Source organism: Electrona antarctica (genome assembly GCF_951216825.1).
Source record: "Electrona antarctica genome assembly, chromosome: 11".
Lineage (NCBI taxonomy): Eukaryota > Metazoa > Chordata > Actinopteri > Myctophiformes > Myctophidae > Electrona > Electrona antarctica.
Genome location: NC_136792.1, coordinates 15,547,833 through 15,561,918, shown reverse-complemented (window position 1 = coordinate 15,561,918; position 14,086 = coordinate 15,547,833). Strand labels below are relative to the sequence as shown.

At 45.1% G+C, this 14,086-nt stretch overlaps 2 protein-coding genes across 2 annotated transcripts in view; both read left to right on the top strand.

The window, feature by feature from the left end:
• LOC306932331 (uncharacterized protein) overlaps positions 1-7,039 on the top strand; it is a 17,227-nt gene extending 10,188 nt beyond the window's left edge. Inside the window, exons 2-5 of the mRNA XM_079514086.1 lie at positions 1-259; positions 446-479; positions 1,887-2,511; positions 3,591-7,039. Of these exons, the coding sequence (XP_079370212.1) occupies positions 9-259; positions 446-479; positions 1,887-2,511; positions 3,591-3,958 (1,278 nt within the window). The 5' untranslated portion in view covers positions 1-8 and the 3' untranslated portion in view covers positions 3,959-7,039. The remainder of the gene's footprint in view (positions 260-445; positions 480-1,886; positions 2,512-3,590) is intronic.
• Positions 7,040-8,966: 1,927 nt separating this feature from the next.
• LOC306932007 (WD repeat-containing protein 44-like) lies at positions 8,967-12,173 on the top strand (the record flags this gene model as incomplete). Its single annotated transcript, XM_079513712.1, has 3 exons — positions 8,967-9,362; positions 9,576-9,731; positions 10,833-12,173. The coding sequence occupies 3 exons, from the start codon at positions 8,967-8,969 to the stop codon at positions 12,171-12,173; spliced, it is 1,893 nt and encodes a 630-aa protein (XP_079369838.1).
• Between the last annotated feature and the right edge of the window lie 1,913 nt (positions 12,174-14,086).

Here is a 14,086-nt window from a genome sequence, read left to right as displayed (position 1 = left end):
GGGGGTTCATGTTCAAGCAGTGGAAGGAGAAGTACCTGGTCCTGACCCTAGATGGCAGCCTGGTGGTGTGCCGCGACGCGGCTACTCCTCCTGACCAGGTGGTGTCGCTGCAGTGCGGCTGTGAGTCCATCGTGGAGGGCAGAGAGATCCTGGACCTCCCCAAGCTGCCAGCAGGGGGCAGGAGAGACTGCTGCTTCGCCCTCATCCTGCCTCAATACAAGTTCCTACTGCTGCTCACCGACAACCCTGACGACTGCACGTGAGAGCGCTCGCTCACACACATACATATACACATACACATACACATACACATACACATACACATACACATACACATACACATACACATACACATACACATACACATACACATACACATACACATACACATGCATAAGATGTGTTTATTGGAAAGGTCAATGACTGTCCATGTTTTCCTTTTCAGTCTGTGGTTGCATTTGCTGAGGAAAGTCAGAGAGGTGAGTCATGCAGTCATTCATTTGAATCAACAGCCGCCCATTGTTCTCATGTTTTTTTGGTGAGACAGGGTCTCCTGTGTGGAAGGCCATCATCTTAACAACAATAAAATCATCATTACATACACTACACAAAAATGCATTAAAATACTATAGAAAATGCATTGGCATGGCCCAATGGCTAATTTGTTTGTCTCCAATGATCTTACTAGCCTGGTTGACTACCTGGGTGTGACTGTTTTTGTCAGGTGAAACCTGAAAGTTCATGAAATGAACATGAATTTAATCCCCCCCCTTCATTCTCTATCAGTAATCTGTTCCTTTAAATCCGCTGTCTCTCTCTCCATGTCAACTCCCTTCACTCTCATGCGCTGCCAGCTAACTCACTCACGCCCACATTCAATCAGGTGTTCTTTTTACAGTAAGCAGTCACTACTCTGTCCTCAGTCTTCATGCTAGCTGACTGTTCTGTAATGGGTGATTCTGTGATTATAAACGTGATTTATGGAGTGTACTATGTGGTATCTAGTTCTGTTATGGGTATCTGTGATTATGGAATTCATTGAAAGTTATGTTGTTGATGTAATGTCTTTATGTTATGCTCTGCTCTGGGGTTTGTTGTTGTTATCAGAGCTGTGTCTCGGTGCACAGATAATCTGAGATTTCAAATGTGATATGATATCAGATGATATGATATCACATGAGCAGAGCCACACCGCCATACTAAATGCAATAGCTTTGCAATAAATGGTTAATGGTCATTCTGAGCTGAAGAGTTTCGGCCTGCACCGCAACGGGCCACGAGGTTGCAACAGAGAAACAAACATACACGTTACTAAAATCATAATAATAATAATGGGGGGAAAACAAAGACAAAAAGGGGGACAACGGAGACAGCGCCTGTTTCACCTGACACATTATTACTATGTAATCATTCCTTGTTTATCTCTTAACTGAGAGATTCCCATACCAGGTTAAAAGTGAGAACACTCTCAGTGAGTAACCTATAGACCATGGTCAGGGTGTGTTTACTAGCATTGAAACTTATCAATTTCCTAAGAAGATAGAACTGCTGCCTCACCTTTTTTATAAATATTATTTTAAAGTACTCCAAAGGAAAAAAGAAAACTGTTAAATAAATGTTCTCCCGGTGGTCCCAAGGACCAAGCACCGAACATACATGGGGCTTTTTCTGTTGCTACCCCATCCCTGTGGAATGCGCTCACTCCTCCCAACCACATCCACAAGTAGCCCTTTTCTTTCTGTCCCCAAATAAAGTTGATTATTTATTTTTTGTTTTTGTTTTCTCTCTAGAAAAGTGCTAGCCTATATAAATCAGAGATATTATCATTAGCATCAATATAACAAAGTGACACAGTGAACGAGGAGAAATGTGTTTGTGTCCTGCAGGGTGTGTCATCCATGTCATCATTGCAGCCGACCCTTCAGAGACGGCAGAGCATCATGAGTCCCTGCATCAGTGACAGAGAGACCCTTCAGAGGCAGCAGAGCATCGTGAGTCCCTGCATCAGTGACAGGGAGACCCTTCAGAGGCAGCAGCAGAGCATCACAAGTCCCTGCATCAGTGACAGAGAGACCCTTCAGAGGCAGCAGAGCATCGTGAGTCCCTGCATCAGTGACAGGGAGACCCTTCAGAGGCAGCAGAGCATCACAAGTCCCTGCATCAGTGACAGGGAGACCCTTCAGAGGCAGCAGAGCATCACAAGTCCCTGCATCAGTGACAGAGAGACCCTTCAGAGACAGCAGAGCATCGTGAGTCCCTGCATCAGTGACAGGGAGACCCTTCAGAGACAGCAGAGCTTCATGAGTCCCTGCATCAGTGACAGAGAGACCCTTCAGAGACAGCAGAGCATCGTGTCTCCTTGTACCAGTGACAGAGAGCCACTCGGGGACTCATCCAGTGACAAGGACCCGGGCTCACCCAGGACCAGCGTGAACGACAGCACCCATCCCTCCATGAGGGGAGGATCCTTGGGAGGATCCTTGAGGGACCGAGGAGGACAAGGCTCAGGAGGTTAAGTCATCACATTACCCTGTGTACTCATCTCCACCTTTCCAATGTGTGCTACCAGGTCGCTAGATTATTTATTTTTCTTTTTTTCAATGACCACTTCACCATTTTTCAACCTATCTTCAATAATTGGTCCTCACTAATGTTCATGATAAAATACCACAATTTTGTTCTACTTGGTCTGTGTCTCATAGGAGGGTTGTGGGCGGTTCAGAAACCTGTCCACCAGTGACATCATCGTTAGGCAGATTTATTTTATACAAGATTGTTTTTAAAGAATATTTTAGATTTGTATTATCATGAGAACGACGGCTAACATTTTCGCATTGCAACTTTTCAGGAATTGAAAGCCTGCAGTTCCTATTAGCTTGGATTCCCCATCGATGATGTCAGAGGTGGCCGGGTTTCTGAACTGCCCACAGCCCTCCCATGACATGAGACACAGACCAAGTAGAAAAAAATGGTGCCATCATGAATAGGCCTATCTCACAGCATTTCCCCGCCCCCTTTCCACGCCCCCTTTTGGAGCTAGTGGTGTTATTTTTTTTGCGGTCCATAGGCTTCCATGTTAAAAGAGGTATTTTCACAAGCCACAAACTACCGTTTTGTAAAGGTAAGGTTTATTCTACTTATTTTAGTTATACCATTGTGTTTTCTTCATATTATTATCGGTCTTTGACATTTTAACATTAGGAAATGTACTTAGATTCTCCAGAGAAAAAAAGTGTAAATGCCTAATGTTAAATGACACCACTATCTACCGGAAATGGGCGTGGAAAGGGGGCTGTGAGATAGGCCTATTAGCGAGGAGTCGCGACCAATTATATGAAGATAGGTTGAAAAGTGCTGAAGTGGTCCTTTCACAATTGTGAGCTTGTAGATCTGCAATTCTCAAAAGATTAGTATTATACATTTGAAAACTTTAATGATACATTCTGCAGAATGAGTATACTTTTACTTTTTGTTGCCAGTATTTTGATGCCAATACATTTACTTGTAACAGTAAAACATTTGAGTACTTTCTCCACTACTGCCCACAAGTGACCAACATAATTGTAATATCACGTTCCCTGTTCCTTCAGGCGGCACGCCGAGGCGGTCACTGCGGAGCATGTCGGTGAGCCCTGGCCCTCGTCGCATGTCTGACTGCCTCCGCCACGGTAACAGCAGCGACGCCCGGGCGGTGCGGGCGGTGTGTCTGCTGATGGGCGGAGCCGCCGCCTCCTCCTACCTCGGCTCCTGCTCCCCCTCCTCTCCGCTGGCCAGCAGGGCGGCGGCAGAGATGCCCACTCACGGCATGGGAGGGGTGGGAGGCTTCTCCGAACTGCCCCCGGGGGGCACCTCCTTCCACGCCTGCAGCCAAGACGTCGACTCGCCGCCCTTCGACAGCTTCGACTTTGAGGCGGACTCCGACTTTGACGGCTTCGACTGCGGGGGGTTCTCCTTTTAAGGGTCCGCACTCGGCCAAACATATATACATACATACATTTAATTCAGTGATCCTCAGCTCCTTTATTTTTTTTCAAGGACCGGCAGTTTGATGCCTTAGGCCACGGGACCCTCATTTGATATAGGCCTACAGTAATTTTGAGGTAATTAGGCATATTATTACTTTTTATCTCGGAGACCCCCAATCTACAATGTGAAATCCTCTGTGTTATATACCCCTGTTATCTATGGGTCCATTTGGTTCTGTTTGCACACTCTCAGAGTTAGGTATTCATTATAATTTGGACCTCCAGTTGGTCCCCAGATCCAACATTACCTAGGAAATGATGTGACACCAGGTGTCGCTGTTTCCCTAGTTTGATAGATACGGGCAAGTCTCATGAACTTGCAAAGCAGTCGAGAGAATGTGAGAATCCCATTCCCTTTCTTATTTTATTTAGAGTAGCTAGGTTTTTTTTGTATCCCTGTTTTCTTCCAATTTACTTGTGATGCCTCCTCCCCCACACATTTCTGTATGGCCACTGCTGTTGTACCCTATACTGGTTCACCAAGTAGCCATACCGGGAGGATATTCAGATGAATGAATGGTGTGTCATAATTACAAGGTTTTATAGAGAACAAGATTCCAGGCATAAACAAATCATCATAAATAGGTCTACATGAAATTGCACCCTTCAATTTGGCAATGGAGAAAAAAAAGGGTCTATAGCAGTCACAGTTATTGGATACATTTGGAAACATGGGAAAGGTTATCTGAACAAAGCTGCGGACCTGTATCTGAAGGTTTACTGGAGGAAGCTTTCGGTATTGTACCAACTTTTGATATGAACGCTTCTGTAAAAAAAACAAAAAAACAAAAAACAACAACAGATCGGTGCAGTTATATGTAAAGATGCGACTCAGCCTGTTATAGCGCCACCATGAGACTGACTTGAAAAATGTCAAGTGACATTTCTTCCTGGGCTAGTGGGAATATGAGTGCACAGTTTCACCGCAATCCGATGCTGCATTTTGTACAAACTTTGGAAGCCAATCTTAGCCAATCAGGATGGAATATGAGAAATCAAACAGACCCGTCTTGATCACATGACTGTAGAGATCGACATGTGTACCAGTTTGTGTGAAAATTGGATACAATCTGAAGGAGTAATATCCAAAAATGTGTTTTACATTAACTGGCCTCCTGGTGGCGCTATAAAGAACAGATGTGGAAAATTCCGGGCAAAGGTTTTAGCTTGGCCTCTAGGGAGTGTGCATACAAAGTTGTACACTGATTGGTGCAGTTAAAACGCAGGTAAAAACAGGAATGGGGCAGTTATATGTTATAGCGCCACCATGAGGCTGATTGTAAAAAAAATCAAGTGGCATTTCTTCCTGGGCCTAGTGGGAATGTGCGTGCAAGATTTCTCGCTAATCACACCATGTGTTCACGATTTGCGGCATTTAGTTCAAAACGGATCAGTCCTGCGAACTTTGGAAGCCAATCTTAGCCAATCAGGATGCAGTATGAAATATCTGAAAGACCAGTTTTGTTTAATGGCTGTAGAGATATTGTGTACCAATTTGCGTGCTGGTTGGACAAAATCTGTATGTGTACTGAAATCGGCCTCCTTGTGGTGCTATAACAGGCCCATGTGGACAAATTGGGGCAGAGGTTCAGCTCTGGCATCCAGGGAGTGTGTGTGCAGAGTGTGGCTGTGATCAAGCCAACGGTGCCAGAGATTAGCTGTCCACGGACTGACAGATGGACGGATGGACACACACGGACGGACGGACAGACGGAGTGCAAAACATACTCTCTCCCCATGCCTTCGGCCTGGTGGAGACAACAGACAAACAAAGACAACCTATTCTCTACTGTAGGCCATGGAGAGGCAGGAATGCATGCATGTGGCTCATATTAGCCTAGGACCAACCATGCTGCCCTGTTCTGGACAACCAGGAGTATCCTGAGGTCACCACTAGCAGCAGATAACCACACCCTCTGACATAAAAGGGGACACATGTTGCACAATTTCCTGGAAATAATAACTATCAAGAAAATTAAAACATGGCACTTCATGTCAAAAAGGTTGCCGACCCCTGCGCTAAACATTCCCCACTGACAGGCACCACTCGACCCCAGCTCGTAGGAGTCACTAGCACATTGACAAAGATCGCCCTCCCCTGCCCGGCTTCCATCCCCGGCCCCGTATAGACGACTCTTGTTTGGTTATCTCTGCTTGTAATCTATAAATAAATCAGAGTTCTTCCTGGCTCAGGGCCCGTGATGATCCTTGGCTGAATCATTGATGAACACTGTCTGTGTGATGTATCACTCGATCTTTCCATGCCTGGCGGCTAATTAGGCTGACAACCAGTAATGCTTCGTTCACACTGAAAGCTACTGTACAAAGATACAGGCTTCATACCATTCTTTTTCGATGGAAGCCAGCAACATGAAGTTACAAAGATACATCCGACGTTTGTAGCCACGGACGGATTAACCCCCACAAGGGCCCCTGGGACGAAAATTGGTTTGGGGCCCCTATAGCGTGCGTGCTCGCAAAAACATTTGTGTTTTTCCGTGTGTTTATCATCTTTGTGACCTAAATTGAACAAAATCAATGGCCAATGAAGGGCCCCAGGAGCCCTTTTCAGGGCCTCAAACCCAGTACCGCACGGTCCAATTTCCATGAAGGGCCCCTGAGAGCCAAGGGCCCCTGGGCCACGACCCCCACTTTAGCTACCAAAGTGAAAGCAGCTACAAAGCTATAATGCTATGTGTATCTTTGAATCTTTATGTCTGCCAGTGTGAAAGCAGCAGAACACGTTCACTAAAGGCAAAATAGAAAATGCTGTTTCTGAGTTGATTATATTGTGTTCATTTTATACGGTTTTGTTAAATAATATTATTCTTATTACGTAATAGTTAATTTGTCAAGACTTTGGTCCCTTCTCCTTTGACCCGCTTTCATACCCACAACCAAAACACACACACCAGCCCGCCCCAAACACGTATACACAGACCCGCTGAAAACACACACACACACACACACGCAGGCATGCAGGCAGGCACGCACGCATGCACGCACGCACGCACATGCACACGCGCACGCATGCACGCACGCACGCATGCATGCGCGCGCAGCCGCGCACACACACACACACACACACTCACACACACACACACACGTGCGCACACGCACGCACGCACGCACTCACACACACACACACACACACACACACACACACACACACACACACACACACACACTACTACCACCTAAACACACACGCACGCACGCACAACCTTGAGATTCAGTACAAAGGTAAAGCTGTAAATAAATACTACTGTCACGGTGACTGTGTGTTTCTGTGTGTTTGCTGAGCAGCTGAGCTGACAAGCTGACCCCAGGCTGTGTGTGTGTCTAAGGTCATCGAAATGCTGGAATGTGGTGGGTGGACATTTTTGTCAAATTCCATTTTTGCCACGGACATACAAAATGAGCTGACAATAATATTAGAGACACATATTAGGCCTATAAGACATAGCCCTGGAATGACCAAAAAATGGATCGATTTGTAGTTATGGGGGTCCATAACCACATTTGAGAACCACAAGTAGCTACTAGTGGACTCCTAATATGCCATATTGTCGTAGTAAATAAGTGTCATACATATTCTGAAGAAAACCTGGAGACTTGACATTCGGTCTTATGATCAAAATAAGATCTAACATTAGCCACAGACATGGCGAAGTCTTTGCCACGGACACATACGGACATGTTGGTGACACCTGGTGTGTGTGCATGTGTGTGTGTGCGTGTGCGTGTGTGTGTGTGTGTGTGTGTCATCTAAGCGATGACCTAAAGGGTTGTACTAATATTTACCAATTTAAAAAACATTCTAAAAATAAAATAATTAGGCAATATGAAGACGACGAATAGGATATGATTTGACATCAGAGGTATCATTTTTTCTTGCGCTTGTCATTGTTCAATTAACTTGTTGATTGTTTTGTTTTGTTTTGTTTTGTTTTGTTTTGTTTTGTTTTGTTTTGTTTTGTTTTGTTTTGTTTTGTTTTGTTTTGTCAATGGTTGTACGAGCCAATCATGGAGAACATACTTTTAAGTGAAAAGGGGTCAGGTAAGTATTTATTCTTCTTCCTGCTCCTTTTTTCCCATGGGTGTATCAGGCAAATGTATTATAAATGAATTATTCTTTTCTGATAATTGTACAGTAGGCCTACTGTCTGTGATACACTAATATGTGAGAAATAAAAATGAAATAAAAACATTAAATGAAGGTCCTCTCTTTTTTCCCTCAACACCAGAGCATGTGAGTGGCATGGAGCGGGGGAAAGCAGCGCACCGCTCGCTCCGCTCAGACCCATCCGCTCAGCACCCAAAAAATAAATAGTAGTAATTTAAGTATATTGCTGCATGTCCAAAACACGCAGCAAACATGCAGCACGTGTCTCTGTGCCTGCCTGTCCATGCGACCGGGCATGCTCAAACATGTGGTGCAAGGCCTAGAACGGAGCAGCAAGCAGTACTCGCTCCGAAGCCGTTCTGACCTATTTTAACACCCGCTCCACGCTCAATTCAAAATTCCGCCGCTCCGCTCCCCACTACGCTCGCAATATGTGCCGCTCATATGCTCTACTCAACACCAAACCTCTCTACATCTCTGGGTCTGGGTATGAGAACATGCCCATATCTGGAGAATAATCTGGTGTGCGGCTGTGGGCAGTATAAACCTTGCTGATGTCACTGATGATGCTAGATTTTATATCGCATTATTGCAATTTTGCGAAAGTCGATCTCCCTTATATGGGTATTGTGGGAAACACATCATATCGGCCAAACAAAACCCAGCATAATTGCAGCCACCGCTTCCTGCCTCATTATTGGCAAAGATAATGTGGCCGAACCGATTGATCGAAATACACAGTAGCTCCAGCAAAGTCGATTCAAAACTATTTCCAGAACACAAAATAACAGAACGTCTCATCAGTGGGACCACTGATGAGGAGGAAAGAAGAGACCGTGCCTAGAGACGCTGGTGTCGAATCACTGGAACCATCTGGTCTGCTGCCCCCCACCAGTATAGAGGATCTCCTGCACTCCCTGGATCTCACCAGTGCCACCAGCAGAGACAAGAAGGTGGTGACAACACAGGGAGAGAATGGGGAGCAAGTGTCCTTTCCCAGTGGGACTGACGCCCCAGGCCGACCTCGTCCATGCTCATCCAGCCCTGACAGAGAGCCGACAGACGAAGAGATTCTGTCAAATGAGATGATCAAGAATCTGGACACCGGAGAGGAGATTCCCCTGATCCAGGCAGTGGAGAATCTCCCTTCAGGAATCCACCCACTGACCCTGCACATCATGAAGAGGACCAGGGAATACAGCACCAATAGCGTATACCTGTCAGACGACGATAAGGCATCACAGACATCACAGACATCACAGACAAGTAAACTGAAACAGCAGTTGAAGAAGACCGTGGTGAAGTCTGTGAAGGGCGCCAAGCATCTGGCCGAGAAGTGTGGAGATAAGGTCATCACTATGGTGAAGGGTGTTCGCAGTGATGCAGTCCAATCGCAGCGACTCCAACAATCTCAACAACAACAGTCAGGGGATGATGATGGCAAGGTGGAATCTCCGGTTACAGACACGGACGGAGGAAAACTGAAACAGAAAACAACCCAGATGAAGAAGTTCATAGGAAAGTCTGTGAAGAAGGCCAAGCATCTGACCGAGAAGTATGGAGAGAAGGCCATCAACAAGGTGAAGGGTTTCCGTGACCAATCACCCCAAGAACAATATCAAGGTGATCAAAAAGATCAAGACGAACATGAAGAAGAGCAAGAAGAACAGAAACATACAGATGATGATGATGATGATGATGATCACAAGGTGGTGGATCCACTGACAGACACAGATAGAGGGAAACTCAAACAGAAAACAACGGTGAGGAAGTTCATAGGAACGTCTGTGAAGAAGGCCAAGCATCTGACTGAGAAGTATGGAGAGAAGGCCATCAACAAGATGAAGAGTTTCCGCAATGACGCAACCCAATCAACCCAAGAAGAACCAGAACAATATCAGGATCAAGAAGATCAAGAAGATCAAGAAGACTATAGTTGCCCTCCTCCTCCTTACGCTCCTAGAAGTCGCAGTCGCCAGGATCAAGAAGATCAAGAAGATCAAGAAGATCAAGAAGACCGAGAAGATCGAGAAGATCGAGAAGATCGAGAAGATCGAGAACAACAACAATCAGGTGATGATTATGATCACAAGGTAGAATCTCCACTGACAGACACAGATGGAGGGAAACTCAAACAGAAAACAACAACAGTGAGGACGTTTATAGGGACGTCTGTGAACAAGGCCAAGCATCTGACTGAGAAGTATAGAGAGATGGCTATCAACAAGGTGAAGAGTTTCCATGATGGTGCAGCCCAATCAACCCAAGAACAAGAAGTAGAACAGGAAGAACATGAAGAACATGAAGAGGAACAACAACAATCAGATGATGATGATAAGTCCGTGGGGAGGTCTGTGAAGGGGGGCAAGCATCTGGCTGAGGAGTATGAACTGAAGTCTGTCAATAAGGTGAAACGTGTTCACGATGATTCCCAGTCAGGAGACAATGAAGAACAAGAACAACAGCGATTAGATGACGACGATTCGGCGGTAGTTTCAGTGACAGACACAGATGGAGGAATGCTCAAACCGAAAAAAACTCAGCTGAAGATGTTTATGGAGAAGTCAGTGACCAGCGCTAAGCACCTGGCTAATACAGCCCAACTGAAGGAGTTCCTGGGGAGGTCTGTGAAGGGGGCCAAGCAGCTGGCTGAGAAGTATGGAGAGAAGGCCGTCAGTAAGGTGAAGAGTGTTCACGAAGTGTTCCATCCCGACCAGGAGGATGAGGATAAGCCATACGTCGGGCCAGCCAAGTTCAAGGCATCGCACAGCTTCGAGGGTCCTTTCAAATTTGATCAGATCAAGGTCGTCCAGGACCTTAGTGGGGAGCACATGGGGGCTGTGTGGGCTATGAAGTTTTCTCTATGTGGGAGGCTGTTGGCGACAGCCGGCCATGACAAAGTGGTGCGCATCTGGGTCCTGAAGACTGCCTTTGACCATTTCAACAATATGAGGACGAAGAACAACACTGAAGATTGTGTGTCACCTTCGCCCTCTCAGAAAAGTTCATGCTTATCTAAATCGGACTCGGAAATTGCAGCCTGTACGCCAGAAGACCCCGACATGGAGGACAGGAATGCCCCCTTCTGCCAAGCCCCCTTCTGCGAGTACAAAGGTCACACATCCGCCATCCTGGACCTCTCCTGGTCAAAGGACTATCTCCTGCTCTCCTCCTCCATGGATAAGACAGTTCGACTGTGGCACATATCCAGGAGAGATTGTCAGTGGTGCTTCCCTCACAAGGACGTGGTCACAGGCATTGCCTTCCATCCCAGGGAGCAAAGCCTCTTCCTCAGTGGCTCTATGGACGGGAAGCTGCGTCTCTGGAACATCATAGACAAGAAGGTGGAGCTGTGGAACGAAGTGCAGGCCTCCAAGAAGTCACAGTACATCACCGCCGCCAACTTCTGTGAAACCGGGAAGTATGCCATCGTCGGCACCTACGGCGGCCGCTGCATCTTTTATGACTCTGAGAACCTCAAATACCACACTCAGATTAACTTGGTGGTTGGCCGTAAAATCACTGGCCCTAAAATCACTGGAATAGAGCCTCTCGTGGGGGAGAATAAGATTCTGGTGACGTCAAACGACTCGCGCATTCGCTTGTACGACCTGCGGGACATGTCCCTGTTGATGAAGTACAAGGGATACGCCAACAGTAGCTCCCGCCAGATCAAAGCCAGCTTTAGCCATGACTACTCGTTAATTGTCAGTGGCTCCGAGGACAAATACGTGTACATCTGGAGCACTTACCACAACTCGAGGAAACTCACCTCTGTGCGACGCGACCGCAATGACTTCTGGGAAGGGATTAAAGCTCACAATATAGTGGTCACCTCTGCCATCTTCGCACCACACCCCGGCCTCATTGTCCCACAGGAAGCAGAATCTAAGAGTACATACTCTGAAGACTCTGAAACTGTTACGCCAGGGACCCTAAAGACAACAGACCACACAGAGGTTCTTGTCTCCGCCGACTCCACCGGTGCCATTAAGGTTTTCATCAATGTAAAAGGTAGGTAGGGTCAAAAGAGGACACAGGGCTGCAGGGACACTGAGGTGCCAGAACAAGTGAGGAGGAAGACTCTTCAAGTTGACCCAAGTAGAGGAACAGGAAGTTAGTTCCAGCAGATGATTCTGATCTGATCTGTTGTCTAATACGAACAAGAAAACATTGGCAACATTGCCATCCTTATTCTTTTTTCAGCATATCACCTATATGACCTATATAGACATATAATAACTTTGTGATCATCAGACATCATCATGATAAAAGGCACTGCTCACTTCACACAAGTGTGATTTTATTCACTTTGAGCCAATCAAATCATCTCATATTCGGTACATAAACACACAAAGCTGGCCAATCAAATCATTTCAAATTTGGTACACACAAACACACACAAAAATTCTGTTAATGAAAGGTTCAATGTTGAAAGTGTAAACGTGTGAAGCTATAACGGTCAAATTGAAATCAATTCAAGCTAAATTTATATACACTCATTTCCAACCGAAAGCAAGTGTATCCAATAAGCATTTGTCTTTTTGGCAATGCAATAGGTAAAAATATTATGCAAATTAACATGTGAACTGGTCTCAGGAACACTCCATTCAGCCATGTGGATATTTCACTTAAAAACAAGAACTGATCAATTATCAGTTAATTACCAGCGGCCTTATCTCCAGAATTGTGCTATGAAATGTAAATCAACACATCCATTTAACTTTCAAATATCTGTGTCGTTAAAAGTGTCTGGTTGTGTAGAGACGAGGCAGCCAATCAGAATTCTCATCAGACTAGCATGTCGATCTTTTCATGGGTTTTCATATACTGTACCAGCGCTTTTCAAGCCGCTGGTAAAAAAAAACGTTTGGTCATTTACGCAGGCTTTTGTGAACACCCCAGACCGATTTCAAGGTGCTCGATTCAATGTTTAGATATTTGATATTCATTTCAGCTATTTAATACTGTTCTATGAGAATAAAATTAATTATAAATAATCAAATCAGTGGTGGAAAGTAACTAAGTACATTCACTTAAGTACTGTACTTAAGTACAATTTTGAGGTATTTGTACTTTACTTGAGTGTTTCCAATTTTCAATACTTTTACTTCTACTCCACTACATCTCAGAGTAAAATATTGTATTTTTACTCCACTACATTTATTTGAAATCTTTTGTTACTAGTTACATAGATTTTGATTATTATTAAATGGTAAATAAATGGTAAATGGTGCATTTATATAGCGCCTTTATCCAAGGCACTTTACAGAGATTGTGCATTACATTCACCCATTCACACACACATACATACACCGATGGCAGCGGAAACCATGCAAGGCACCAACTAGCACATCGGGAGCAATTAGGGGTTCAGTGTCTTGCTCAAGGACACTTCGACAGTAACTCTGCGGGAGCCCGGGTTCGAACTGGCAACCTTACGGTTACCATCCAGGCACTCTACCCCTGAGCCACCACCGCCCCTTTATGTCTTATTACAAGACATAAAGTAACCACTTCAGCCCTATACATTTCGGCCATTTGAAAATAGCCAATCTACAAGCTCACTATGTGTCACATGTCTGTCACATAGAACTTCTTTCTTTCTTAAAGAGGGCATGTTCAGCTGTCAGAAAAAACATTTGTCCAGCTTAATGCATTATTCCACTTTTTCCATATCCATTTACACTGTAACAGGGGGGACACATTTTAGACATATGACAGTGATACTTCTTCTGGTATAGGGTTTGCTATCAAAAAAAATATATGCTACTTTCTGAAGTCATTTGGATAGAAAAATAGTTGGGGGACATTTACAGGTGGACGAGTCCCGTTCAATTCATGACGACCATTGCTGCATGTCTATCCCCTTCTCTCTCTCCCTCTTTCCTGCAATCTCCACTCCACACAAACAATCAATAAAGGCAGAAAATCC